At 38.5% G+C, this 26933-nt stretch overlaps 1 protein-coding gene across 2 annotated transcripts in view; it reads right to left on the reverse strand.

Annotated features, from left to right (window-relative positions):
• The window catches only part of LOC129774774 (tyrosine-protein phosphatase non-receptor type 9), a 146466-nt gene that overhangs the window by 38469 nt on the left and 81064 nt on the right, over positions 1 to 26933 (reverse strand). For both annotated transcript variants that reach the window (XM_055778731.1, XM_055778730.1), the window contains one exon: positions 25118 to 25348. In XM_055778731.1, coding sequence (XP_055634706.1) covers positions 25118 to 25348 — 231 coding nt within the window. The remainder of the gene's footprint in view (positions 1 to 25117; positions 25349 to 26933) is intronic.

Genomic DNA, 26933 nt, shown 5'->3' on the forward strand with positions numbered 1-26933 from the left:
CCACGTGGGTTTTCATGCAGCCTGGTGAAGAGTGCTTGTGTATTTTTGCATCACACGCACACATTGTTGTATTCATCCGTTGCCAATGGTGGTTAAGAAATGTGAAACCCTAGGTTGATGGATCAAAAATATAATAGCCTGTGACCGGCCGATTGCATTACAAAAAAAAGAAGAACATTCACGATGAATACTCCAGAGCTGTGCGTGCATTGACATAATGAAAAAAATGCGCACATGGCCAGCTTGTGTATTGTTCTCGCGAGTGCAAGCGAGTCAAACTACCTACTAAAGAATCATTTTCTTAAATGTCGATGTATTCCCGAATAATGGCGACGTAGAATCGTCACCAATGCGATAATGTTCTGGCTACAATTCCTCATAAGTACCTTCCTGCGTTATCAGCATCTGAGAGCCCTGGGCTCTTAATCCTTTCCCTACGAGTGTCGTCTATAGACCCCGGCGGCAAGAATTAATCGTCAAACTACCTACTAAAGAATCAATTTCTTAAATTTCGATGTATTCCCAAATAATACCGTGATTCTACGTCACCAATGCGATAATGTTCTGGTTACAATTCCTCATAAGTACCTTCCTGCGTTATCCGCATCTGAGAGTCCTGGGCTCTTAATCCTTTCGCTACGAGTGTCGTCTATCGAATTAATCGTCAAACTACCTACTAAAGAATCATTTTCTTAAATTTCGATATATTCCCAAATAATACCGTGATTCTACGTCACCAATGCGATAATGTTCTGGCTACAATTCCCCATAAGTACTTTCATGCGATATCAGCATCTGAGAGCCCTGGGCTCTTAATTTCTTCGCTACGAGTGTCGTTTATGGAGGAGACACTGCCGTATTGAAAGTGTTAAGGACTAAACGACGGTTTTCCGTTAACGAAATCGTTGCAAGGAGCTCTTAAACTGTTCGACCGAAGCTAAATATTTGACAGTTTTTGACAGATAACATTTGATCAACGTGTACAAATTATACTGATAGAATATAATAGGAGTACCGGTAAGTTTCTTCGTTTTTTTTTTCAAAAAATAATGCTTTATTCTAAAAAAAAAAATGGTTACAAATATAATATTCAAAGCATTGCTCATCGCTAGTTACTACTCTTTCCCATCTTTCTGGCAATTCATGGATTCCTTTACAGTAAAAATCGGTCGGCAATTTTTGATTTCATCAAAATTGGAGAATTGCTGATCAACCAGGCCATGTTGCATCGATAGAAAAAAGTAGTAATCGGACGGAGCAATGTCTGGAGAATACGGCGGGTGGGATAGGACCTCCCATTTCAGCGTTTCCAAATATGTTTTAATCGGTTTCGCAACATGCAGCCGAGCATTGTCGTGGTGCAAAATAACTTTATCGTGTCTTTGCTCGTATTGTGGCCGTTTTTCCTTCAGTGCACGGCTCAAAGGCATCAATTGTCGTCGGTAGAGGAATGGTTTCATTCGGTTTTAGCAGCTCATAGTCCTCCACACCCAGCTGGTCCACCAAATAGACAGCATAACCTTCTGGCCGTGAATATTCCGCGTGGCCGTCGATGTTGATGCATGGTCGGGGTATCCATACGTTGCCCGACGTTTAGCATCGTCGTAATGGACCCACTTTTCATCGCCAGTAACGATTCGATACAAAAAAAAACCTTTCCTTTAGGCCGTTGGAGCAGTTGTTCGCTCGTGAAAAAACGGCGTTCGACGTCACGTGGCTTCAATTCATACAGCACCCTATGTCCTATCTTTCAGATTATTCCCATTGCTTTTAAACGATTGGATATGGTTTGCTGAGCTATTCCAAGTGTATCTGAAAGTTCTTGTTGCTTTTGTGACGGATCTTGATCGAGTAAAGTCTCCAATTCTTCATCTTCAACTTTTTTTGCGGTCCGCAACGTTCTTCGTCTGCCATGTCAAAATTACCACATTTAAACCGTGCAAACCACGTCTGACTCGTTCGCTCAGTTGGAGCATGGGCACCATAAACTTCCACCAAAATGCGATGACTTTCCACAACTTTTTTCTTCATATTGAAGTAATGAAGTAACACTCCCCGCAAAAACACTCTCGTTGGTACAAAATTCGACATATTCAAAGCCGCAAAAAACTATGTTGTTTACGCTTCAACTTTTTGACATATACTGAAATATGGAATAATAATCAAGTTACGCCATCTGTTGTTAAACCGAAGAAACTTACCGGTACACCTAATGTTTGACTCAAAACTCGACTCAAATATTTAGTTCTTGTGTTCTCTCTTTTTGGACCGGTTTCTTAAACCATGTACTGACATACGTTCAATAATCCAGTCAATGTATTCCATGTTCGAGATTTGACATTGTTTGCCACTGTTGAACATTGAAGAGAGACAAACAAAATAATATTTGTACTAAAATGTTATCTGTCAAAAAGTGTCAAATTATTGACCTCCGGTCAAACAGTATGACTACCACCTTAACCCTTTGGGACACGGTGGTATTAAAAATGTCCCACCTTTTTGATGCGTAATAACGCATGGTGGAAATATACCTAGAAATATGAGAATAGCTGCGTGCTCATATTTTTTTCGGAACCTTCTTATTTAAAGTAGTTGGCAACACCATTAGCAAATGTCAGAAATATACTCGATTGCTTTGGCAAGGCTTATCACAACATGCCAATTTTTTTTAATTTTGAATGAAATAAAATTTCTGTGCAACATGGGTATTTTTATTTTCTAAAATTCTGTGCCTCAAAGGGTAAAGGGTGTCGAACACGGTAGATTAAGCAAAATAAAACGATTTCGCGACTTTTGTACTCGACCAAGTCGGATTTTCGAAGTGGGTGCTGAACATCATTTTTCTTCTCTCGGTTCGCATAACGCACAACTTTTGAAAAACGAGATGAATCATAACGATTCTTCACTACTGAACAAGAAACACTTTCAAAACAAGCTGACGTTAAAATATTACAGAACCGATTGAAATGAAGTAAATCCAGAGCAATGAACTGATCAGTACGCGTGAATAAATTGAATGTGATCAATTAAGAAGAACTAATAGTGACAAAATATCTAAAAACTTCATCGAAACTTACCTCTCTCGTTGGTAGATAGTTCGATTACTGTTAGATTTCTAGAACCAACTAACACCGCCAACTTTACCCCTCGAACACCTATCCATCCACCATTCAACGTTTCACCGGCGAACCATTGGCGTAGACATTCGGGCACGATATTTGCCCCCGCACGGGATCAAAATCGCTTTCTACAAATCCGGATGAGGGACGAGATCCACCGACTGACTAGATGCACAAATTGCAACTACTGAAATAGATCCACCACACTAAAATCGTTTGTTATGCCATTGGGTGCACCGAACACTTGGTGCGCTCGGTGTCACGTGTCAGATGTTTGTCCGTCCTGAAGTAGTGCTGCTGCTGCACCCGGGGTCATACAGGACACGACGAGCGATGGTACACGAGTGGAGGGAAAGTGCTGTATCTTTTTTTTTGTGTTTTTGCAACAATTTCTGCGCGTCGAAAATCAATGCGGTTCCACGCGTCCGAACAAAATGGCCAGCACAAAATGTGTACAGTTGAATTTCCAAATATCTCCCACTTCAATCTATTCTATTTTCACTTCCATGAAAATATACGCCGATATTCATCCGAGTGGCTTTGGTTGTACACTGCGACACACACACCACATTCTTGTTGAGGGGATAGAAACAGACACGAAAATATTTTCCTTCTTTGGCTTTGCCTGAGTAAAATTTTTCACTGGGTAAATTTCGCAACGCCAAAAATCGGTTTCGTTGAAATACCAAACAAAAACTGTGTACACCTTCTTCACTAACTTGACATATTTTCTTCTCGATGCCAAACAAAAACGGACTGCATCGTTTTCAAGGCTCACTTTTCTACGACAAACTCTTTATGATTCCAGTGATGATTAACGATTAGCTGATATCGAAATACCTTTCGCAGCCAATACTGAGTAATATGCCTCCCACACTCGGTGACGGTACAGGTCGCAACAGCAGTATGCGAAATACGCTGCCTTCCAAAGTTTAACCTGCGATGGTTGCAAATTTTCACTGCGAGAAAATCGCTCACCTTTTTTGGGGAGGCGAGGATTTCCCGATGTGAGCAAAAATTGACCAACTGGGTAATATTCGTCTCTGTCACTGTGCTCTGTTGCGGTGCAAAACTTGTCACAGGTGATGATAACACAAAAATACTCACTGTCTCCCCTCTGTCCTCAGGAGTGTGTACTTGTGTTCAGAGGGGTGGGTAGAACTGAGTATGAGCGAGCGAATATGGTAGGACTTTTGTAACGCGCCCGAGAACGTGACCGACCGCTGCGAATTGTGTGCTGAATAGATCGATAAATTTTACTCGCTCGCACGGTATTCTTCGCACTTTCAACCGACTGCCTCTTCCTGTACCGTATGACTCTCTACTGACGGCATGACGAGTGTGAAAATACATTTTTGAAATTTTGCGGGAATGAGAAGGGAACCACTACCGAAGTGACGATGAAATGACGACAGTCAGACACATGTCACGAGTCTGCGCACATTCTCACCCCTTCGATTATTGTTCGGATCACTCAGAGGGGTCGTTTCTGTTCGAGTCTCTCTCTTTCCCTTGTGAGAGAGAAAGAGTGATGTTTAATGTTTTCATCCGTTGTGGTCGGTGTATATGTGTAAGTTTTCCATATCCGTTCCTTGCCCGTTGTTCCGATCCGTATTAGAAAAAGAGGATGTTGTATGGATGCACAGAAGCGACGTGATAGGGTTTTATACAAACGGAACGGAAGACGGAAGAAAACCACAAAAGGACAATCTAAGTGATATCTCATTTCTCTTCTTAAATTGCTACGTTCTCCGCTTCGGGACAAGGAGAACCTGAACGCTCAATAGATCTAGATTTCTTAACGACATTCTCTCCAATCAAAATTACAATGCTGATCGGAGTGATTCCCCTACGACGCATTCCTTTTTGCACTTCCCACCATCCAACACCAAATTGGCTGCCAACATGTTGGTTCTATCGTTTCCACTCTTCCTATGCCGCGACCCTATATCCTTTCCATTCGTGGCCACACACCAATATATCCAACATATATCCGCGTGTTTCATGTGTTCTTAATGACTCCACCACCCCTACGGAGCAGTGAGATATATACGAAGGTGGAGCACATGATGGAACTAGTGTGAGTGAGACCGCTGCAACATCACACTTGTATCTAGTTGTAATTTCGTTCGAGAATAATTGTGTTTACATTTATGATTTAAAAACAAACGTGCTCATTGAATATGAGTATAATGTGACAGTGTGCCGTGAATATTTGTGGAATCGCGTCGGTCGAGGCGAAAAAAACAATGTTTTGCGTGCCATTTTTTGACGTAGAACTACGTCTTTCATTAAGGGTGCCAAATCAGAAAACAGGTCACGTTTTTATGAAATAAAGTTAACGTTAATAACTATTTTTGCCGCGAACGGATTTTGGCGATTCACATACTAAACGAATCGGAAATTTCGTAAGATTTGTTTAATATGCTATACATTAGAATCCCCTGGTTTGTAAATGGTTAAAATTCATGAAAACTTGAGGCGTTTCCACTTTCCCATAGATTTGTTCTGTCTATTTGTGTGCTTTCCCGAACAGACCTGTCAATAACGAGCAACTTATCGACGACCAACGGAGGGGAAATCGTAGGATTCAAAGTTCCCATGAACAAAGAAAAAGTAGAAGAATGAAGGGGAATACTTGCCTAGAGTATAAACAGTGGATCTCGTTGAGGCAAACTTTCATTCGGCATCGGACTGTTGAGCATTCACTTTGCTTTCGCTACGCTTCGATCTAAGATTGGACCCCACTAGTGGTAATCCAACTTGGATATCCTCGTTTGGTTTTTCTGTTCGTTTTACGCGTTATTCGTATCGTGTGTTTTTCTTTCCGCGTCATAAATTGGACGCTTCGCGTAGTGTATGATGAGCAAGAAGAAGAGGAAGGCAGGCTCGAGCCCTGAAAAAAACGAACGCATTGCCAGGGGTAATAATATTTCGAGGCAAGCGTCATCTAATGAGGCACGCGGTGTTGGTGCAGTGAAATGCGCTCGCACTGAACCAAGCCTTCGCGAGTGTGACACCGCATCGAACAACAGCGAAGTAGGCGACTTCGGCGCGTCGGTCGGAAATGTAAACGCCGTTACCCAGGCAGCAACCAAAATCAAGCTCCCCCCGCTGGTGGTGAAGGCGGTCGCTCTTGACAAACTCATCAGCGAATTCGCATCGATGGATGTTACAGCAGAGTACAAGCTGTGTGGCATAATTCAGTCTTTTTCCAAGCAGTTAACATTGTTTGTTTTCCGTCATCATAAGGTTGTGTGTCAAAAAAATATTTGGGGAATACCAAGCATCTTGAATGTCTTACTGGAATGTTATAAGTTATTTGGTTTTGTTGGGTGCCAGTTGCAAAAGTGCCTTCAGTTAGGATTGCATTAGCGCTATGAAGCATTGCTACTGTTTTCGAGGTTGTTATTAACAAAAAGAGTTTATTTCGCTTGCTTAGTAGCCGAGAAAGTAAATGTCGTTCTGGAATTTTGTATATGGTTTCGCTTGCCAGTAGCAAAATTTCCTCCACTAAGGGTGATAGCTGCGCTTCTCTCGAGCATGAGAAAGAAATACAACTTTTTTCGAGGCCAGTAATATTATTAGAAGCGTTTCTTTTGAGAATAGCGCAAAATGATGAGAAGTGTTTTATATTCCTAGTAGTTTCAAGCCACCAATGTATGGCTCTGTATGCATGCTATGGCGAACGCTTGTTTGGCGCTTGGTTTACGTTGTACGAACGATGCCTATAGGTGCGATTCCTTTAAGGCAATACTAAATAACATGTAGCATGATATTTGATACTTGCAAGTGTTATCATTGTTGTTGTTCCCATGCGGTGCCAAAGATATATTGATGTAGTTATGAGATGTGGAAAAATGGTGCTGGTGCAACATGTATATAATCGAATCTAGCCGAGTCTATGTCAATTGCGAAAAAGGCAAAAAAAAAAGAAAAGCATTCGAGGTAAATTTTCATTACATTGACATGAAATAAATTGCGACTTACGATCAGCTAGTGTATTGTTTTGCGAGGGCAAGAATGAATCATCAATCAATTATCGTCAACAAATTCTACAATGAAAAAACCATTTCAGAGATTATTCTACTAAGCAGTTGTTTCTAAAATTTCACAGCATTATAGAATAATATCCGAGGGTATGAATAAGCAACTTATATAGAATAACAGCGTAGTTCTACGTCAACAATGCGGTCGTATCTTGGACACAACCTCCTATAATTTTTTTTTCTTTTTTCTTCATTAGAAGAGCAATTCCACGCCAAATCAGCCGGAAAACAGAAACTTTTGACGCGACCCTCTCCGATTTTATTGAAACTCGGTACATATGATGCTACCCAGAATAACAATTTTAATTATTCATTCTGGGTAGCATCAAAACCATTGAACCTTCTTTCAAAAAATCGTAACTCAAAAACCAGATGTCTGATTAAAATAAACTGAATTCTTTTTTTTTACGCGATTGATGTATGCGCGCAAAAAAAAAATCGCGTAATTTCGAAAGAATCGCTTCAAAAATCGCATAAAAAGAATGTATAATGTGTATAATGTTTGACAAAGTTGTTGGAAAAGTTTTTTTTAAAAAAAAAGTAACATTTTAAACGCGCTGTTAAAAAATCTTTCTCAAAAATTAAATTTAACATTAAAAACTGTCATATCTCAAAACACCCTCCGACTTCGATATTTTTTGGTATATTTTTATTAGAAAATTCCCTGGGGTAATCGTTCTTGAGATATAAGCTTTTTTATAGTAAAAATAGTGTTGGTGAAATTTATACTCGATGTCGGATCCTTAGTCGTAATGTCCAGCAGGAGTATGCATTTTCAAAATTTTCAACAATATGATTTTATTTATATCAAATCGGTTATATATCGAGAACCGTTGGTCCTAGGATAAAATTTTATACACCCATACCATATACGGACGCTCTTTATACGGCATTTCGCTATAACGGCCCTCTTCAATTAAGGCACGTTTTCGATTTACGGCCAAAACGTTTCGCTATAACGGCATGATATCATGGGTTAACATGATTCGAAATCGGGGTTTACAAAAAAAATGATGCCAAATGTTCTCAAATTGCACGAAAAAATTTTTTTTGTCGAAAATTGACTCTGAGAAAAACGTGTTCTTGGATAATTTTAAGGTTAAAAAAAAACAATTCATCATTGATCATTGACACATATTAATTGTAACATGAAGTTTTATGTTATTCTTCTATGTAAAAATGAATGTACTTTTTATGTATGTATTTTTAATTTAAATGAAAAAATGCATTTTGAATAAATCATGTTACATATTTAACAAATTTGGAGCCGAACCGATTGAATTTGTATTATAAAGACGCGTCCACATTACGCCGAGCGGCCTTCGCCGCCTGGTAAAGCCGACCAAATGTGGATGTACCGCCCGGGCTTGCCGACGTGCCGAAAACCGACTCGAAACAAACCGAACCCAACCCGAAACAAGTGGGTCCGGTTCGAGAAAGTCGAACCAAAACAAAACGAAGTAAATTAGCATTGACGACATGGTGCTTCGTTTGTTCGTGACGTCTTCGTACATCGGATGGTGCTTCGGCTTCGTGCACCCGATGTGGCGTCCACATTACATAACAAACCGAATATGCCGCCTGGTATAGGCCGATCGGCAGCATTCGGCATAATGTGGACGCGCCTTAATAATTGATTCCTTATACGGCTTTTTGCTTTGCGGCAAAGTTTCGTGGAACGTATCAAGGCCGTAAAGCGAGGTATGGGTGTATACGCAGAATTGAAGGTAGATTTCATTTTTATGTTACTTTTCTGAAACGGTTACGATTTCTAAAAGTATTGCAATAAAAAAAATGTTATAAATTCTCAAAAATCTCATTGTTGAATATTCGAAACGATTTGAAATATCGAATCACCAAGTTGCAAAACAATCAACGGCCGGCTGATTTTGCGTTCAATTGCTCAGAAACAAACAAATGTGTATTTTTTGACGGTGTGTGTGACGAGAAAAATAGTCTGTAATAGAGCAAGATTTCACCGAAAAAGCGAGCAATAGCGAAGAACAAAGACAGGACTGCGATTTACCCCCTTTTTTTAGTCACTCAAATTGTAAAAATAAGTCAAAATACATTTGTCATTCATCAAAAATTGAACTTTTGAAACGTTTTTATTTGCACATTTTCCCATTCCGTTATATAAACCCACTGTCTACACAGCACACAACAGTCATCAGTCAGCGCAGACTTAATTACCATTTTTCCTCAATGAAGTCAGGGGAGGCACTGTAGACCATATCACACCAGATAGCCAGTCTCACACTGCCAGGGGTAACAATTGTTGGTCAATGGTAAATCAGTGCATGGCTCCGCATCCTGACAGGGAGGGAATAAATTACGAAGAACGTGGATTGTTTCTATTTCTGGAGGACCTTTGCGATTGGCGGAGATAAAGCGCAATGGAGCGCAGTAGTGGGTGGTGAAGGATATTATTTATTGGATTGATATTGTTGGTGTGATAAAGTTCAACAGTTTACGTCCATTGGAAAGCAGCTCGAGTTGCATCAATTTGCCAATTGACCCGAGGGCAATCTTGGTCGATGGCATATAATGGCGTAACTTGTCGTCGAACCCCTCCTATTTTTCATCTGCGTAAAGACCAAATCCAAAATTTATAATTATAATTTTCACTATCATTATCAAATCTAATTGCGATCGTAAGATTGAATCCTAAACAACGACTTTTTTGGAATAGTCTATGACTAGGCGTATGGACGGAAGCTTCACGCAGAACAGTAATTGTTGGGAACAAGTTGTGAGTTCTTCCAACTGTTCAGATATAACTAACTCTCAGATATACGTGAAAAGGTGTATATTTGTTCTTTATCGCAAAACATTAGACCCATATTTTTCTATTTTTCATTTTCTCGAAAATTCATAACTTTTGAACTACTGGACCGATTCATATGATCGAAATGTCAAATTAAAGACCATTATTTATTTTATTTTATTTCTGAGAAAAATATTATTTTCACGAAAAATCGGATTTTGCTTTCGTAATTATTGATTGTAACGCATTGTAAAACGCAAAAAAATATATTTGAGTTTTGGATATGTTATGTAAAAGCTTTCAGCTTTCAAGAAAAAATATGAAAAAATATAGCGTCCTCTATTTTTAACCCGGAAAACTATGAAAAATTAACACAATCAATAATTACAGAAATGATAATCCAAATTTTTCGCAAATGATATATTTTTTTCAAAGAAAACTAGATCATTAGCTTCAATTCGGTATATTGATCATCTGAATCGGTCCAGTTTTTTTAAAGTTATGATTTTTTTTTTGAAAAAAGGGTTTTTTTTTAACCATTTTTAATCAATTTATGGTCGCCATAATCGTCCTGCCAGATCAACAATTGAGCGACTAGTGGAAAATTTTTAATTTGAATCCACAGGTACATTACAGAATGTTCCCGTGCCAGCGAGACAAAGAAGTGCCCGTAGTGTCGAGAATATTGCTGCCGCTAGCGTATCAATTGAGGAAGTCCCAAATAAGTCTCTCACACGTCGTTCTCAAGCGTTGGGCATCTCCGTGACGTCGTTGGGGCGAATTTTGCGAAAAAATCTTGGCCTACATCCATACAAGATCGAATTGATGTAAGAACTGAAGCCGCTTGACCACCCTTGGAAATTCATAACCTAAAAATGAAGAAATCACATCTCTGATTATCGGATATGTTATGTAAAAGGTCTCGACTTTCAATAAAAAATATAAAAAATAAGGCGCCCTCAAACAAATACAATCCCCAAATACAATCAACAATTACGACAACAAAATCCAAATTTTTGGTGAAGGTCATTTTTTTTCTAAATAGACTGGCTTTAATTTGATATATCGATCATCTGAATCGGTCCAGTAGGTCAAAAGTTTCGAATTTTCGAAAAAAGTCATTTTTGAGAAAAATGCGGAAAAAGTGGATTTTTCTTAACCACCCTAAAATCAAAATAAGCACCCTAATGAAAAAATAAAAAATGCGGATATAATATTTTGCGATAAAGAACAAATTTACCACTTTCCCGAAAATCTTAGAACCACTATATCGGTTTGGCATGGAATAGCATTATAGATACAAGTAAAAAAACTGCGTTTTTAAAGACTAAAAAAAAGTTGGTTTTTCTAATTGTGTGTTTGTGAATGATCGCAATTGGTTTTTTTTAAATGTACTCACGAGTCAAGTGGCTGAAAATAAACACATTTTGCCATTTGCCGCACTCACGAGTAATAAAATCCTACTAAGATGTTTATTCTCAAATTTCGTTCCATTCTAAAATAATGTCCGGAGTGAAAAACAACGTAGCCCTACGTCAACAATGTGGTCGAGACATAACTATTTTCTAATGAACATAGCCAATTCATAAAACCATACCCTCTCATCAAATTTGAGATACAGAATCTGTGTATATATCATTTACAGATTATTTGAAAATTTTAAAGCGTTTTTTTAATCGACCTTCAATTCAAACTAATACTTTTTTTTATTTTTCGCTGAGTCATGAAGATATCTTGATTTATAAAAATGTAGAACCCTATGTCATTTTTTTCATTTGTTAGAATGAGAAGGTAGAATATGAAGGCAAAGTTCAACAAAACCATGTAACGGGTATTTCAATAGGGACGCTACAAAAGTAGACCGATAGGGACAGCAAACGACGCCATATTTTTCCCGCTCTCTTGACATTTCTCTTCAGTAAGGTTTGCCATTTCATAATGGAAAGATATACGATCCAACAACGAGTCGAGATTATGAAAATTTACAACCGAAATTCGGAGTCGATGGCCTCAACTTTAAGAGCGCTACGTCCAATTTATGGTCGTCATAATCGTCCTGCCAGATAATATACTCGTAACACTCGTAAACACGGTTGTTAAATAGATGGTTATAACGAGATTTTTCTGAGTTGAGGCAGATCTGATTGCGAGTTCCAACGGACATGTGTATAACCCAAGTTATGAAGCGCATATCAGTTTTCGAATTATCAGTTTTGGAATAAGCTAACATCATTTCGAGGGGTTTGATGTGAAAACCGGAATGTAGCCGGGGATAGCCCAATCGGAATACTCGTAAATTCATTTGTTAAATAAATAATTATAACGAGATTTCTTCTGAGTGCGGCAGATCCGATTGCGAGCTCCAGTGGGAATGTTATCCTTAGAATATGAAGTGTTGGCTCGAATTAGGCTTTCTCGAGAATCTAGTAAAGCGGGAAACTTCTTGTAAGTTCACGGCTGATACGGACATAGGTATTGGGTTCAATTTCCAATCGGAAGGATTTTTTCGGGTTGGAAATTTTCTTGACATGCCTTGGGTTAGCAAATGGGCCTGAAGTACCGGCTATAATTAGGCTTGGGGATACTCAGCTGTCTGTACTAGGAAACGATCGCATTAACAGACCGTTATCGAGAATCTAGTAAAGCGGGAATGCTCTTGTAAATTCACGGCTGATACGGACATAGGTATTGGGTTCAATTCCCAATCGGTCAAGGATTTTTTCGGGTTGGAAATTTTCTTGACATGCCATGGAATAAGAAAGCTCGCGTGCTGCCTTATCAGGTTCATCAAATTTAGAGTCTATGTCTGTAGCACAACCAGTTCGTTTTATTTTTATTTTATCTTTTTTACTGGTTCAGATTGATAATACAAAAGTAAATTCTTATAAGTAATTATCTTGAAGATAACTCGTCCGGCTCAAACCTTTGTAGGGGAATGAGGTGGGACCATCATTATTATTAGAAAGATCAACAATTGAGCGTCTAGTGGAAAAAATTGGATCCACAGACACATTACAAAATGTTCCCGTGCCAGCGAGACAAAGAAGTGCCCGTAGTGTCGAGAATATTGCTGCCGCTGGAATATCAAAACCCAAATCAGTCTCTCACACGTCGTTCTCAAGTGTTGGGCATCTCTGTGACGTCGTTGTGGCGAATTTTGCTTGTAGGATATTGGCCTACATCCTTACAAGATCAAATTGACGCAAGAATTGAAGCCGCTTGACCACCAGAGGCGTCGTATGTTCGTGAATTGGGCTGAGCAACAACTTGAAAATAATCCGGATTTTCATCGAAAAATAATCTTCAGCAATAAGGCTCAGATCTGGTTGAATGGCTTCGTCAATAAGCAAAATATGCGTTATTGGTCAGGCAGCAATCCACACGTACTGTATGAGTACGTATGAGCCACCATTGCATCCCGAAAGAATTACGGTTTGGTGCGGTTTATGGTCCGGCGGCGTCATTGGGCCGTACTTCTTCCGTGATGTTTGAGCTACATCAAGTCTATGATCTATGCCAACAAGCCAGCGACGATTAATGAACTTCGTACGAATCGAACGTGAAATTGGAGCAGAATCGGCCGATTTATGCTTGAAAACCATCGAAAATTCGGTTCAGTGTCTGGACTTCTGTAAGCGTGCCCGTGGTGGCAATGCAGAAGAAATGGCATCAAATGTACCTTCACATGAATAAAGAATTTCATTGATATCCAAAACCGTTTTTGTTTTATTTAAAAAAAACTTTTGTAGCGCTCTTATTGAAAAACCCGAAACATCATACAGTTTAAGGGTTGAGAAGAAAACCTTTTTATGATTTATTTTGTTGTATTGATACGACTGGATTGTTAAAAATAAATAAGAATAAAATATTCAAAATTAAAACAAACATTTCTTTTCATTTTTTCCATTATTTTTTTGATACAGAGTTTTTCTTACTAAAAATACAGATATACAGATTTTTTCAGAAAATTTTACAGAATTAAATGTGGCAAAACTGAAATCAGTTGTTGGACAGACAAGGATGAGAGGAATAAAAATTATTTTTCTCGTGAGCGTGAAACTTCTACGCCACGCGTAAGGAGCTGCAAACTAGGGATAATTCGATGCTCAGTTCCTTTTTTTTTAAATAGCACCGAGAACGGTTTATAAGGAATAAAACGCTGTCAGGAAGTTTCCGCATTCGACAGGGTCATGAGTGTATCGCATTTCAACATGATCCAATTTGTCTTAAACCTTGAATATAGGTTCTCGCTGTTTTCCAAAATATGACGTTGTGAGAACATTGTGCGTGTAGTTCAAATCAATAGCGTAAACACGTTGAGTGCCACGGTTTTGTAGCGACTCTGTGGAAACTTTCAAACGTATTAGGGTCATCGTTTCTTATTGTAGTGGAAGGTATTTTTGTTCGAAAGGGAATGTTTATAAGCTTATTTGCTTATATTAGTTACCTTTATTATCATATATTATACTGTAAGTATAATGACTGACGGTGACTGACGCAGCCTAAGCGAAAACTCGGTGTCAGTCACCGGTGACTGTCGTGGCAGTCAACGTGTTAAACATGTCGGGTTTTGTGTGGAAGAATATTTGCGTGAATTTTATCACATTTATTTTCCTGAAAACCAACGAAAAAAAGAAAAGTCTGCTAAAATAGCTTCGTCGAAAAAACTGACCAACGTTAATAACCCCTGGCGAAAATATTTGCATGGCACACGATACATAATCGGAATAAGGTACCCACAATTGAGCTAGAATTCCCTTCGAATGAATAAACAAACCAAGCGGAGGAGGAGATGGGTTTACTCATTGACATGCTAACAATGGACAATGCTGTGCGTGGATGGTATAGAGAGGTCAGGGTAATGCTATCTTCCCATCGCTAGGCTTACCATGGAATCGTTTATTCAAAGTTTGAAAACTCAACAATGCTCAAAACGAAAGGCTAGCGACGGCTTGTTGTTATGTTTGTGTTATTAGCCACACAAAGATGATTTCTGAGGAAAGGTTGCCATTATTCACCAGTCAAATTGGTGAACACTCCATCAAATCTACAAATAAGGATCGCTTGCGTGACAAAGGATACTGAATACGACAATGGTTGACGGGGAGGTTTATTCTTTTCTGTCTGATAGAAGAGTTCGTCAGTGTCGAAATTCATATGAAGCCCCCGCATCAGAAGCGATGGAATGTCAAGCAGAGCGTAGAATATGAATAAGAATAGTACGATTACGCCTACATGTGTCGTATTAATACTTGATCGAAAAAGATAGAACGCTTGGATAGGTCGACGTGTTTTATGGCTTTTAATGGATTTTCTGCCGACACAACCAGGCGACAATTGAGCGTTTGTTAAACGAACAAACAATTTATTTGTCTACTAAATATGGACTATAGCATCAAATTCTTTCGCTTTGGTATGCACGATGAATCGATATTCATTCTCTATAAACGAAATTCTCAGAACAGCCAGCTAATCAGACGATTGACCACGTCTAACGCTTTTATTTCTCCGACAATAGAGGTTATAATTAGTACATTGATGAGGTCGGGTTTATGTTGATGGAGGATGAAAGCAATGCGAATTTAGTCAAGTTCACTGCTAGCACGTGTTGGTAAGTTGAGCATTCCAGAACCCCTCTGCTATCAATTACTTTTTTAAAATCTGCTTTAGTTTAAATTGTTTTTGTTCTTGAGCAATTTATGTCTGAAGAAGCTGGTTACCCCTCAAATACTCACCACCATTCGCCGCAGATATTGTCCGTGACGCCGAAACCCAACAAGTGTATGAAGTACCACGCCCCTATTACTAGGGTTACTAATTTCACGACGTGATGCCGGGTCACACTTTTTCAACAATTCGAATTCAATTCAAATGGACCTCCAGCTACCTCACTCAAACATGTGTCAGAACTATATTGTTAATACTTCAGGCACCGAACACCGATCAATGGATTTATTTCATTCACCAAAGTTTTCAATTCGGTTTCCTTTGTTTACATTAATCACTGCAGTTAATCGCGACACATTGCGTCATTTTCGAAACGGGTTGCAACAGCTGAGCGAAACGTAGGATCAGGTGCATCTGTGTGTGTTTGTGACATCAGAGTTTCCTTCAAACGAATGGCCCATTCCTTTGTAACACGATATTTTACCGCCTGTGTAGTCATGGGAATTATATATTCCTGGGCACAAAATAGTAATTAGTCGCTTGCACAGCGAAATCCAATAGTCAACCGTAAGCGTACAATTTGTGAGTAATGCTGAGTCACGCGCGTGTCTCGGTTGTACAAACCGAAGATATCACAAACGGCCATGTTCTACTGTTGCTCATTCCGGCACAACAGCGGGAGACTGAGCGAAACAAATGAGTGAACCAATGAACACAGCCGAGCTGTCGTCTTCGGTGTTTGACGAAAGATTGATGGACACGACAAACACTATAATCGCTTGTGACGAGACCGAGTGGTACGCCGAAACACCACGGGGACAGAGCCCAATTTTTTTATTTCCAAACTCGCAAAATCAATACAAAAACTCGCAATCGCGCTGACAAATTTGGGGGACCATTTCTGATCTAGCAAGGAATTCGCAGTTGCGTATAAAAAACTGAGGTATTTGTTACAAACGGGACTATGGTCTCAAAGATGTACACGTCAGAGTGTGAGACCGTATCAAATATCATACACGTATTCAAAACTATGGTTAAACAAAACTAGCAAACAATCCTACTCGTTTTTCTCACTATATGTCTCTGGGGTTCGTTGCCGCAGTTTTCATAATCACGATGATCGGGATACATGTCGCTGTTCATTATGTTTTCTTGTTTCCGAGTTATCGTAGAATTACCTCTTTTGGGAACATATTAGTGGTACATATTGAAAAACCAGAAATCTGTTTCTTACAATAAATTGCATGATAGGAAATTTCAAATTTCAAATAGTTAATTTGTGAAAGTAGCGTCGAAATTGTAGCTTGAAATTTCCCATACATTTGTGCAAACCGCAAGGTTTTATCTAACACGAACTCGGAAAACAGGCATCAAGAAGTTACCAGAAAGCTGCGCGCGTCCTCGTACCCGTAGAATGCAGTCAGTAGCCGCTTGGCGTTATTTTTTGACATAGGACTATGTCTTTGATTTCTATATAGGATTTCTACGAAAAATGTAATAATTCATTAAGAGTTTTCATTCAAACGCATATTACTCAAAATCGTGCGACATATGTTGTGTTATAAACCATTAGATAGGAAGTTTATCCAGCAATTTTTTGCTTGAAATACGAACAGAAAATATAGTAAAATAGTTTTTCGATTGCACTAACCACTCGCTCCGATGCAACGAGCAATCTTCAATCTTTTTGCCTACAATTCACAATAGTTCACAATATTAGTCGATACGTATCACGAGTTTTTCACCATTTTACAAACAGGCATTTATAAGTTCACAGGCTGTTGGTTTAGAAGTTCGAACGGGTGTACTCACGTATATTAGATTATGATAGCTCGAGTAGTCGCGATCTTAATATTATATTCCCCATATATTTCTTCCCATTACGCCCATTTCACATTCCCAATGAGATCAATTCATTACAGAAGCTACACGAACTTCCCAAAAGAGCACTCATGGCCATAGGATACTCAATATACATCACCTGGCTATAAAGATATTACGACCCCGTACAAGCAATGTTCTGGACAACGTGGCAACGAAGGAGAAAATGCTATTTTTTCATCCATAATATATTTATGTGACTTTAGGTTTATATTTATGTAGATCTTAGCTATTTAGATTTGTGTTTGAAAATGATAAATGGTGACTCCTTGTCTTCTTCTGCATAATTGAATAAACAGAAGAAAAGGGTAGTGATGGCTTTAATGGTATTTTTGTGTACAATTTTGAACAGAATGTGGTTCCGGATTCTACCACGTTATCTCATCTAACCCGTTTAAAGAATACATGGTCATACAGGAAACTGTTTTTTTTTGAGGCTCCCATTTGTTGTATCAAAAGAGAAAAAATTACAGATTTTGAGCAATGAAAAAATTCAATTCGAATGCAATTACTACACACAATCACAGTCCTATGTCAAGATCCCCTCTTCCCCCTAGGCCCATACCCTTCAACTATTTTTAAATACTCAAAATGAACATGCAACAAATAGCCTCATGCAATCCTACGATACTTGCAAATTTTAAGACGTATATGAGGTGGGATCGCAGCACAATCGTACATAATGTCGATCAAAGCATACATCGCGTACATCTAAAGTCGTATAAAATTCTATAAACACGATGTTATTCATTTTATTCATCACGATGACACCAGCGCGATATGCATACTATTCGGCGCAGTGCTCCGTTCAGCGGTAGCGGAGCACACTGCCTTAGTGAGAGGGTTAAGTATACTTGAAAGGCATTATTTAATGAATTACTATTGCTTTAACTGCAGACGTTATAAATTTCTTCAAACAATGCAAATAAATGATTATAAATGGATTGCACTGGATTGGTCTATTTTTTATCAAAGTTTTGTCAATAATTTTTTTTTGCTTGAGCATTGGTCTTCATGTTTTATCCGACACCGTACCACTCAAAATTTGGGGAATTATATATATATATATATATATATATATATATATATATATATATATATATATATATATATATATATATATATATATATATATATGTATGAGGTATTCTACACTTGTGTGCTCTCAATAAACTTGTTCCCAAGCCCAACTTGTTAGAAAGTCTTTTATTGATTCAAACTGTGTTTAAAAACATTTGGTATGACCCATAATCTTTACTCTATCAACTTTCTGCTGCCTCGAACTCTGACGAACATTATCCCCTTGTTTTCTGTACACCGAAGAAAACCATTCGCCCAGTTTCGATTGTTGTCCGCATTTTTACTCAAAATTTTGTCACAAACAAGAGTTTCTAAATTGTGCTGGGCATTAAGAAATTGTCTCTTATTCTTAAGTTATAAAACTGATTGAAACAATGCACCAGTAAATTTGTTTAACTTCTGAGTGATATTGCAAAAAATGAAGAAATTATGAATTGTAACACGCCATCTATCGACGCACCCCTTGGCTTCCACCGCACGTTGTTTACATTATTCTGTTGGAGAGCCGCGTGCTGGTATTATCTAATCACCGAATCGCGATCGAACGGAACACACCTCTTGTCAGGAATTTGTAGTTTCCTCTCTGATGACCGCGCGCACTCTGGCTCGCTTGCTGGTGTTTACAAAATAATTTTCTTTCCGATAGAGCGCTATCTCGTATAGCGGCTATTTGCAGTAGTTATCCGAGAACAGGTTACAAGCCGAGTTTTGATTGGACACAGCTGAAATTTGCACACGTTTACGTGGTTCGACACCTGTATGAATCTCCAAGAATACCGTTAAATATGAACCCGCCACAAATGCGATAAAAGTTCTCACATATTCCATACGGTCGTGTGAGAGACCAGTTCAGTGACGAACAAGCAAATTCGCGCACTCCTCGAATCAAGCTCAATTTAGAAAAATGCGCAGCTAAAAACACACACACACACAAACACACGCATCGGCCGAAAGCCGATTTTTTTCTGTTCGCGAGAAGAGCGAATACTTGGACGCACTTTATGTCTGAAAGGCCGGAAGCAGTTTCAAAGATAGCACTAACGTTTTCGTCGAATGTTTCCAGCTGCTTCAACAATACTCAAACTCTACCCGATACATACTAAAAGTGGTTTTTGCTTCACCCATCGCACCATCGTCAACACCAGTAGCGCCGCGAGCACGTGGTCCGAGGTTAACTATGACAACTTGGGAGCTTCGTCACTGCGCGACACGAAGGTAAGCAATAAGTAAACTTCAACAAGATCCACCGAAACGTATTCCACCTCACACGCTCTATACGCTTCCCAATATTCGCGCCTGGCCTGATGGCGTTTCAAGTAAATTTCATTGTGAGTGTGTGTAGGCCACCACTTCTGAGAAATTGATATTCCAGGAAAATAACAAAACACATCACACCACCATACTCGCCGCCATCGTTCGGCCAGAGAAGTATAGTGCGTTGTTTAGAACTCGACATGTTTACGGGTCTTGCATAATTTCGCAGCAATCTGGCTGATTGCGCAGGCTCTGGTGCGTAGTTTTACGTAGAAAATTCTGCGAGGTAGTTTGGCTGATTATCAATATTTCCGTTGAATGAAATTCTTTTCATATTTTAAATGGGTTTTAAAAAAAAATTCTTTATTTTTGTTGCTGTTAGAACAGTCCATAATAAACAAACGGGTCAAATCTAACTACCTGTTAACATAACCATGGCCATTCACACGTAGAACTCATTACCAAATTAATAGCAACACACGTTTCGTGAGAGAATTCGTTGGTCCCCATTCTACAACCCGTGACAGCCAATGTGAAGTGATTTATTGTCTGGTGCTTTTGCGGCTGCACCGAGGAAGACCTAATTTACAAATGATGAATTACGTCATGAAAAAAGGGGTAGTTAGGGCTCTTTCTGTGGTGGAATTCGAAAACGATCGCAACCGTTTAGATGTACCGTAGTTCGGTATTTGAGCAATTCCATGCCAAACCTGTCGAAAAATAGCCAATTTCGACTCGACCCGTTGCAATTCAAATAATTCATGAGCTAGTGACCTATATTCATTGCGACTGATTTTTCAAAAAGGTTCCACAATCATTGATTTTTTGACGCAGGACTACGTCAAACCGGATGATTATAAATGAAAATCTAACCATTGAACATGAAGGAAATCGCGAAGATGTTTGCATCAATTGATTGAAAATGTTTCTACGCATATATCATAATAAAGAAAATTATTAATATATAAACAAATAACAATGTCAAGCGCTAACTCCCTTGGCTTAACTTGTGCTTTTAGAATATTTTGCTGACCAAAACAGGCAACTAAAGTAACCGCGGTATAAGAAAAGAGAAGCGACGCAAGCCATACCCCTGGGCAACTCTCCAGTCCAAGGCGCCTAGAAGTATATCCTAACGTGGGCCAACTTGCTAAAACCAAGGCGCCTAGAAGTATATACTAAGGTGGGCCAACTTGCTAAAACCACTCTTCAGCCATCTTGGAAGTCTACTGTGTTTTGTTTGTAAACAAAACACAATACGCTATTGCCGAAGCTCGCTCGTGATCAGTCTGTCTCTTTCACGCTACAAGCAAATAATTCCCCTTCTACTTTCTTCTGTGCTGTTTTCATATACCGCTCCCCTAACCAACTTAGTGACGAAACGGCCTCACCTAGTACCATAGACCCGTCTTGGCTAAAACCACTCTTCAGCCATCTTGGAAGTCTACTGTGTTTTGTTTGTAAACAAAACACAATACGCTAGTACCGAAGCTCGTTCGTGATCAGTCTGTCTCTTTCACGCTTCAAGCAAATAATTCCCCTTCTGCTTTCTTCCGTACTGTTTTCATATACCGCTCCCCTAACCAACTTAGTGACGAAACAGCCTCACCTTAGAATATAATTTTAGGCGCCTTGCTCCAGTCAGCACGCTTTATATTCGATACTTCGCCGCAAAGCGATTAGTCATTTTCTAACCGGGAAGTAGTTGATAACATGAATAAAGCAACAGGAGCAACATGAACAGAAAAAAAAAAGTGGGTTATAACTGTGATATAACCGCTAGGTGGATGTAGGACTACCAATGGAATGTTAATCATTTGTTTTGTATTTGTTCAGAATCAATTCTCAATGATGTTCTGTTCTTGTTTTTAAGGGACTTTAACCCGAAGGCCATTCGTATTTTAATACTCAATAAATGATTGTATTAATATTTTTGAAGAACGCTGCAAGTTCTTGTTGTTAGTGTGTGAGTGGAAATATGGAATTATTTATACAGGGATATACATGAAATTCAACTCTTTTGAACTTGTTGGTGGTCCTTAATAGTACCGAGGCACCTGTGGCGCAATGTGGAATAATGATGCTGGTGACACAACATATTATTGCCTCATTAAGCTATCCATCTTACGACCGGATGACAGCGGTGGCGCGGTTGCCAGAAGGGTAATTTTTTAGGGTCAATATTTTGACTAAAGAGTTATTTCAAAAAGTTCGATGAGTTTTAAGGTAATACCCGAAATAATGGAGAAGCAAATTTTATCATTTGTTTGCCGTGTGAATTTAGGAGTGTTTCGGGCTTATTGTTGACTTTTTCCATCGATTTCTGCGAATTTGTGCATTGTTTCCTGGTGGCGTCGAAGCGCAGCGAGTTTCAAGGTGGGTATGAAGAACAAGATATTCTCCAATGGTGAAAGCTGTTTTCTTCGATTTAAAACCGATGGTGAAAATTCGTTCCAAAACAATCGATTCTGGATTTTTTGTTGCTGTTCTGTTTATGAATTTAGCACATTTTATTTATTCTGTAAGTTTATTTTTAGCAGGTTTTGTTCTTCTTTGCCAGTAAATGTAATGAATAAGTGTGGCCGTCCGTAATCGCTTACGTATGTCATTATGTTTTGGGCATATTTATTCATATATCGTGGACTTCATATGAACGGAATAATTGTCAAACAAGCAATGTTTTTTACATTTTCCTATGAAATTATTGCATATCTTAATTGTGCGTACTTCTAAGACCGCAAATTTGGTCGGTTAAATTTCATGACCTTTCATGGCACTCAGTCTAGATTTTGACATGCATGCCGAAGAATTAAAGTTATTGCTGCTAATGGTTATCGACATACAGTCTGATCATCAAACTGTATGCGTAGAAGTTCAATGAGCGGACGGCATTGGATCATATGCCTTCTGAATCCTTATCAGGGTGGATAAACGTTCGAGTGAAAATCTTGAACGTCAATTGAATGTCTCAAAATTGATGGAGGCATTGAACATCAACAATTGTGGGGGAATTGAATTGGTGCTCATGATTTCTAGTAGAACGCTTATGACATCTGATAAAATCAGCATCAGAAGGAATATCTGCCTATGTTGTTTTGAATAACCGAGTCAAAGCGTTGTATTCGTAGCACAATTCTCCAATGATTTGACGGTTCTTAACATGGATAATCGCGCATTTCTAAAATTTTAGGAAATTTATCTTCTTCATTCGCTGGTGGCAACAACGATCCGATTCGATGTCGAATTTGCCATAGAATCTATGGTTTGTAATTTCAAAATAATGAATACATGAATATTCTTATTGAGAAGAAATTATCATCAATGCCGGACTAAATCCACTTTCTTCGGCAATTTCGCACCGAATGACGTAATTTTAAGGGCCCAATGCCCAATGGTTGTAAAACAAGGAGCCTCAGAGCTCTGGTTGTTAACTCAACGGTGGTAATTTTTCTTTATCTTCTGCACAACACAATCCTGGTTTCTCATAATGAAACTTTCGCGTAGAGCTAGAGTGAATATCTGAGCGCACTGTTTATTTTACGGTAGCGCTCCTAGTGTTCGGATCTGGAATGTTTTGACATCAGTTTGTTTTGAAATGTTTCCTCTTTCAGTGCTTCCAAAATCCGAAGTGGTCAGGTTCAAAAATTGTAAAGTCGTTGAAATTGACGGAAGTTATAGATGATATTATCACGAAGTACGAAGAATGCATCCGCATGGATGACGCAACATACGTACAGATAAATTATGGGCACTTTCTTATAAAGCTCCTATAAAATTATATAAATAATGAAATCCAAGCTATGATAATTGGTCAATCATGATTTTATTTCCGGATGTAAAAAAACCCGTTTAATGACTGAACGAAAATACGTCATTCTCTCTTGATGTTAGAGTATTTCAAACCTGATATGTCCAATTGTCAATTCATTAACACTCTTATACTCACGCACAAGGTCTGTGACACTGAGAAATCAATAATTCGTTCATCTCTCACAAAATATCAGCACTACAACTTTGCGATTCTCTCTAGTTTAGTTATTCGTCGTTCGTCGCATGTGTTGGTACGAAGGTGACGTGTGTCACTTTTTTACACTTTCGGTCTGAGACACCGACGCGAGGATAGGAGTATCTTTTTTGGACAAGTGATTTTCATATTCTAGAATATTGTTGAATATGATGCTCATTGCCGGACTATTCTTATTTGATTCTAGTCTTTTTTGTTACCGGATTGAACGGATTCATATATTAACTATTCGTCGTTAGATTCATACGTGCAAAAGAAAAATACAAATGTTTGACTTTCGTATAGTTATTCGCTAAATAAAATGGTCACACATATACACACTTGTGAAAGAATTGCACTTGTGGAAGTAGTGTAAACAGTAAACTATAAACTAATTGGTGGCTTATGATTATTTTTCACAGTGACAGTTTCGGGGATATTTTTTTATAATGAACAATATCGACAAGAAAACAAGAAAAGGAAAAATAAGTTCCTAGAAACCTTTTTATATCACCTTTTTATGCCCCATCTAAAAAAAGGCGTTAATTACTTAGTTTATCAAGAATACAGAGACAAATAATATTAGAAATATGCAAACTTTATATTCCAGAATCATTATCATCTGGTAAATATCTAGAATGTCGTTATACATTCTTCTCTTCAATAAAAGATCCGAATAACACGCTACAACTGCATGAAATGTATAAAATATGTTTGCCTCGAGCATGCAGTTATGGTATGTTCTGATTATCACACCAACGAAACCATAATCGATTAACACGTTTTTATGTTATTTTATAGCTCTTTATACTTTCATGCATTAAATTCAGTAGCTTTCTTCAAGTTAATAACAGGAATCGTTATATGTGTCGGAGTATCAACAATTACTCTGTTTTGAGGAGGCTGACTATTAAAACTGAATGCAAACGGAGAAAACATATTTTCTGGAGTTTTTTCATTCAATTCAACCCTCCATACCAATTAAGCCTAAAAAATACACAATAACAATATTACAGAGAAATTCAACTTTCAGTCTGTGACACCGTGCGCGAGTATACGAGTTATGATTTTGCACGCGAGTACAGGAGGGTGAAACAATGTTTTTTTTATCATAACAAATTTGGTTTAGTAGCGATTGAAGCTTCGGTTTAGAAAATCTAATTAAGGTAAGTCAAAGTCGTAAAACATTCTATTCAACGAAGATATTTTCGGATGATGTAACCACTCCGATCCCGGATTGAATCGTCAAAAAAATAACCAACCCACCTCTTTTTCCAGCTTTTTGAGTGTCACTTACCTTAAGCAGTGTGAGTATTTTCTGTGACAGGTCGTAGTCAAAGTTGGAATACTTGGAGGTGCTCATATCGTAGATAAACACCAGACCGGCCTTCTGCGTTTCGGCACTCTGCAGGGCGACATCCAGCTGGTACACTACCCCCTGCAGGGTGGTCTTGTGTGTGACCGTCATCGGGTAGTGTAGGTTGGCAGTGAAGAGTGCGATCGCGGCACCACTAGCGTCCCGTCCCGGCTGGAGGATTTGAAAGAGAAAGAGAGAATGAAACATCAATCGAGGATGGTACGTTGCTATCGACATTTGCAAGGTATTCGCGGCCGATGGAGGTGAAAGTTTATTAAACAGCTGAATTTATGATTCATATACAAGCGGGAGTAACAGTAGTTCGAGAAAACGTCCGATGCGTTGCACATTAATAATCAGACCGCTCGTTGAAGCCAAATCCGGTTTTTCAGTGCAATGAAAATCTCGCCACAGCGAAACGAACACTTGCAACACACAACGTAATTAAGACTCAATTCTAAAATTAAAAAAAACTTGATAACCGAAATGGTTCGATTAATTAACAATGAAACTTTTAGGCCAAACTATGGTTCAACTAAGGGTGCTCATACACTGTTTGACCGAAGCCAAATATTTGACTCTTTTTGACAGATAAAATTTGTCCAACGTGTACTGATCAAATACATTCTACACAAAACACGACAAGCAAATATTCAATTATTGGATGCCTAAAATATTTTTTCAGTCTGTTCTTCGAACCTGTCGGTATATGGTTAGGTTACCTTGAATATTTCAGTTAATTTTTTCCATGTTCGGTGTTTGATATTGTTTACTACTGTTGAAAATTGAAGAGTGGCAAACAAAATAGTGTTTGTACAAATATCAAATCAAACCTTATCTGTCAAAAAATATCAAATATTTGACCTCCGGGCAAACAGTGTACGGCCACCTTAAGGAACCGTTCGGTGTGAATTCATAATCAGGGTCAATCGTAGCTAACACCCTGTATTTAGCTCAATCAAATGATATAACTTTTGGCACAAGAAGGCGAAGAAGAATCCGCCTCGTGTTCATCAAATTTGATGATTAATCATAAACTGAGATCTTCAGGAGCCGTAAAGCTTTGTAAGTATCCACCGAGTTTTGCTGACGTCCATGGCGAAGCAACAGTAAACTTTCTCCGAACGATGTTCATTATTGAAGGCTATTGCGAGTCAGCTGTAATTGTGGAGAATCCATAAATAAAAAAAAAGCTAGTATTATTTTTTCGCCACCGAAACACAGTCAAGTAGCGTCGATGAATTGTGAACGAACCGACGAATTGAGCAATAATTGCGGCTGATGGTGGTGTTATGTTTTCATTGGCTTTTGATTGAACAGATGTTACATGAGATGAAAGATCGATATCCTACGCTCAACTATTCAATAGAAAAAAAATCACGTTTTTCGGCATAAGCATGCAATTCGAATACAGGCCTCACTGCAAGCGGAATGGATTTAGTTTTATAATCGGCAAAGAGCAGCGCGCAGGGGAAACATTGCTGACGGGCCATTATAACTTAATGCGTAATTGACTTTGAAAAAATCCCAACAACTTACAAGGCGCACAGTTTTAGTTGTATTTTGATTATGTAGGGCTTTAGTCCAATGAGATACATGTTCACGTCGCCGTTTTTGTTACATTTATTTCCCTCAATATTCTCTGAAAAATAATATAGATTCAGAGATAAGAGTCTCGAAGATGGAGTGTAAATTTTGAAATATAATTTGACATAGAATCTATATCCGAAGACTGGGTACTTAATTTGGTAATCTG

The sequence above is a fragment of the Toxorhynchites rutilus genome, chromosome 3 (assembly GCF_029784135.1).
Source record: "Toxorhynchites rutilus septentrionalis strain SRP chromosome 3, ASM2978413v1, whole genome shotgun sequence".
Taxonomy (NCBI): Eukaryota; Metazoa; Arthropoda; class Insecta; order Diptera; family Culicidae; genus Toxorhynchites; species Toxorhynchites rutilus.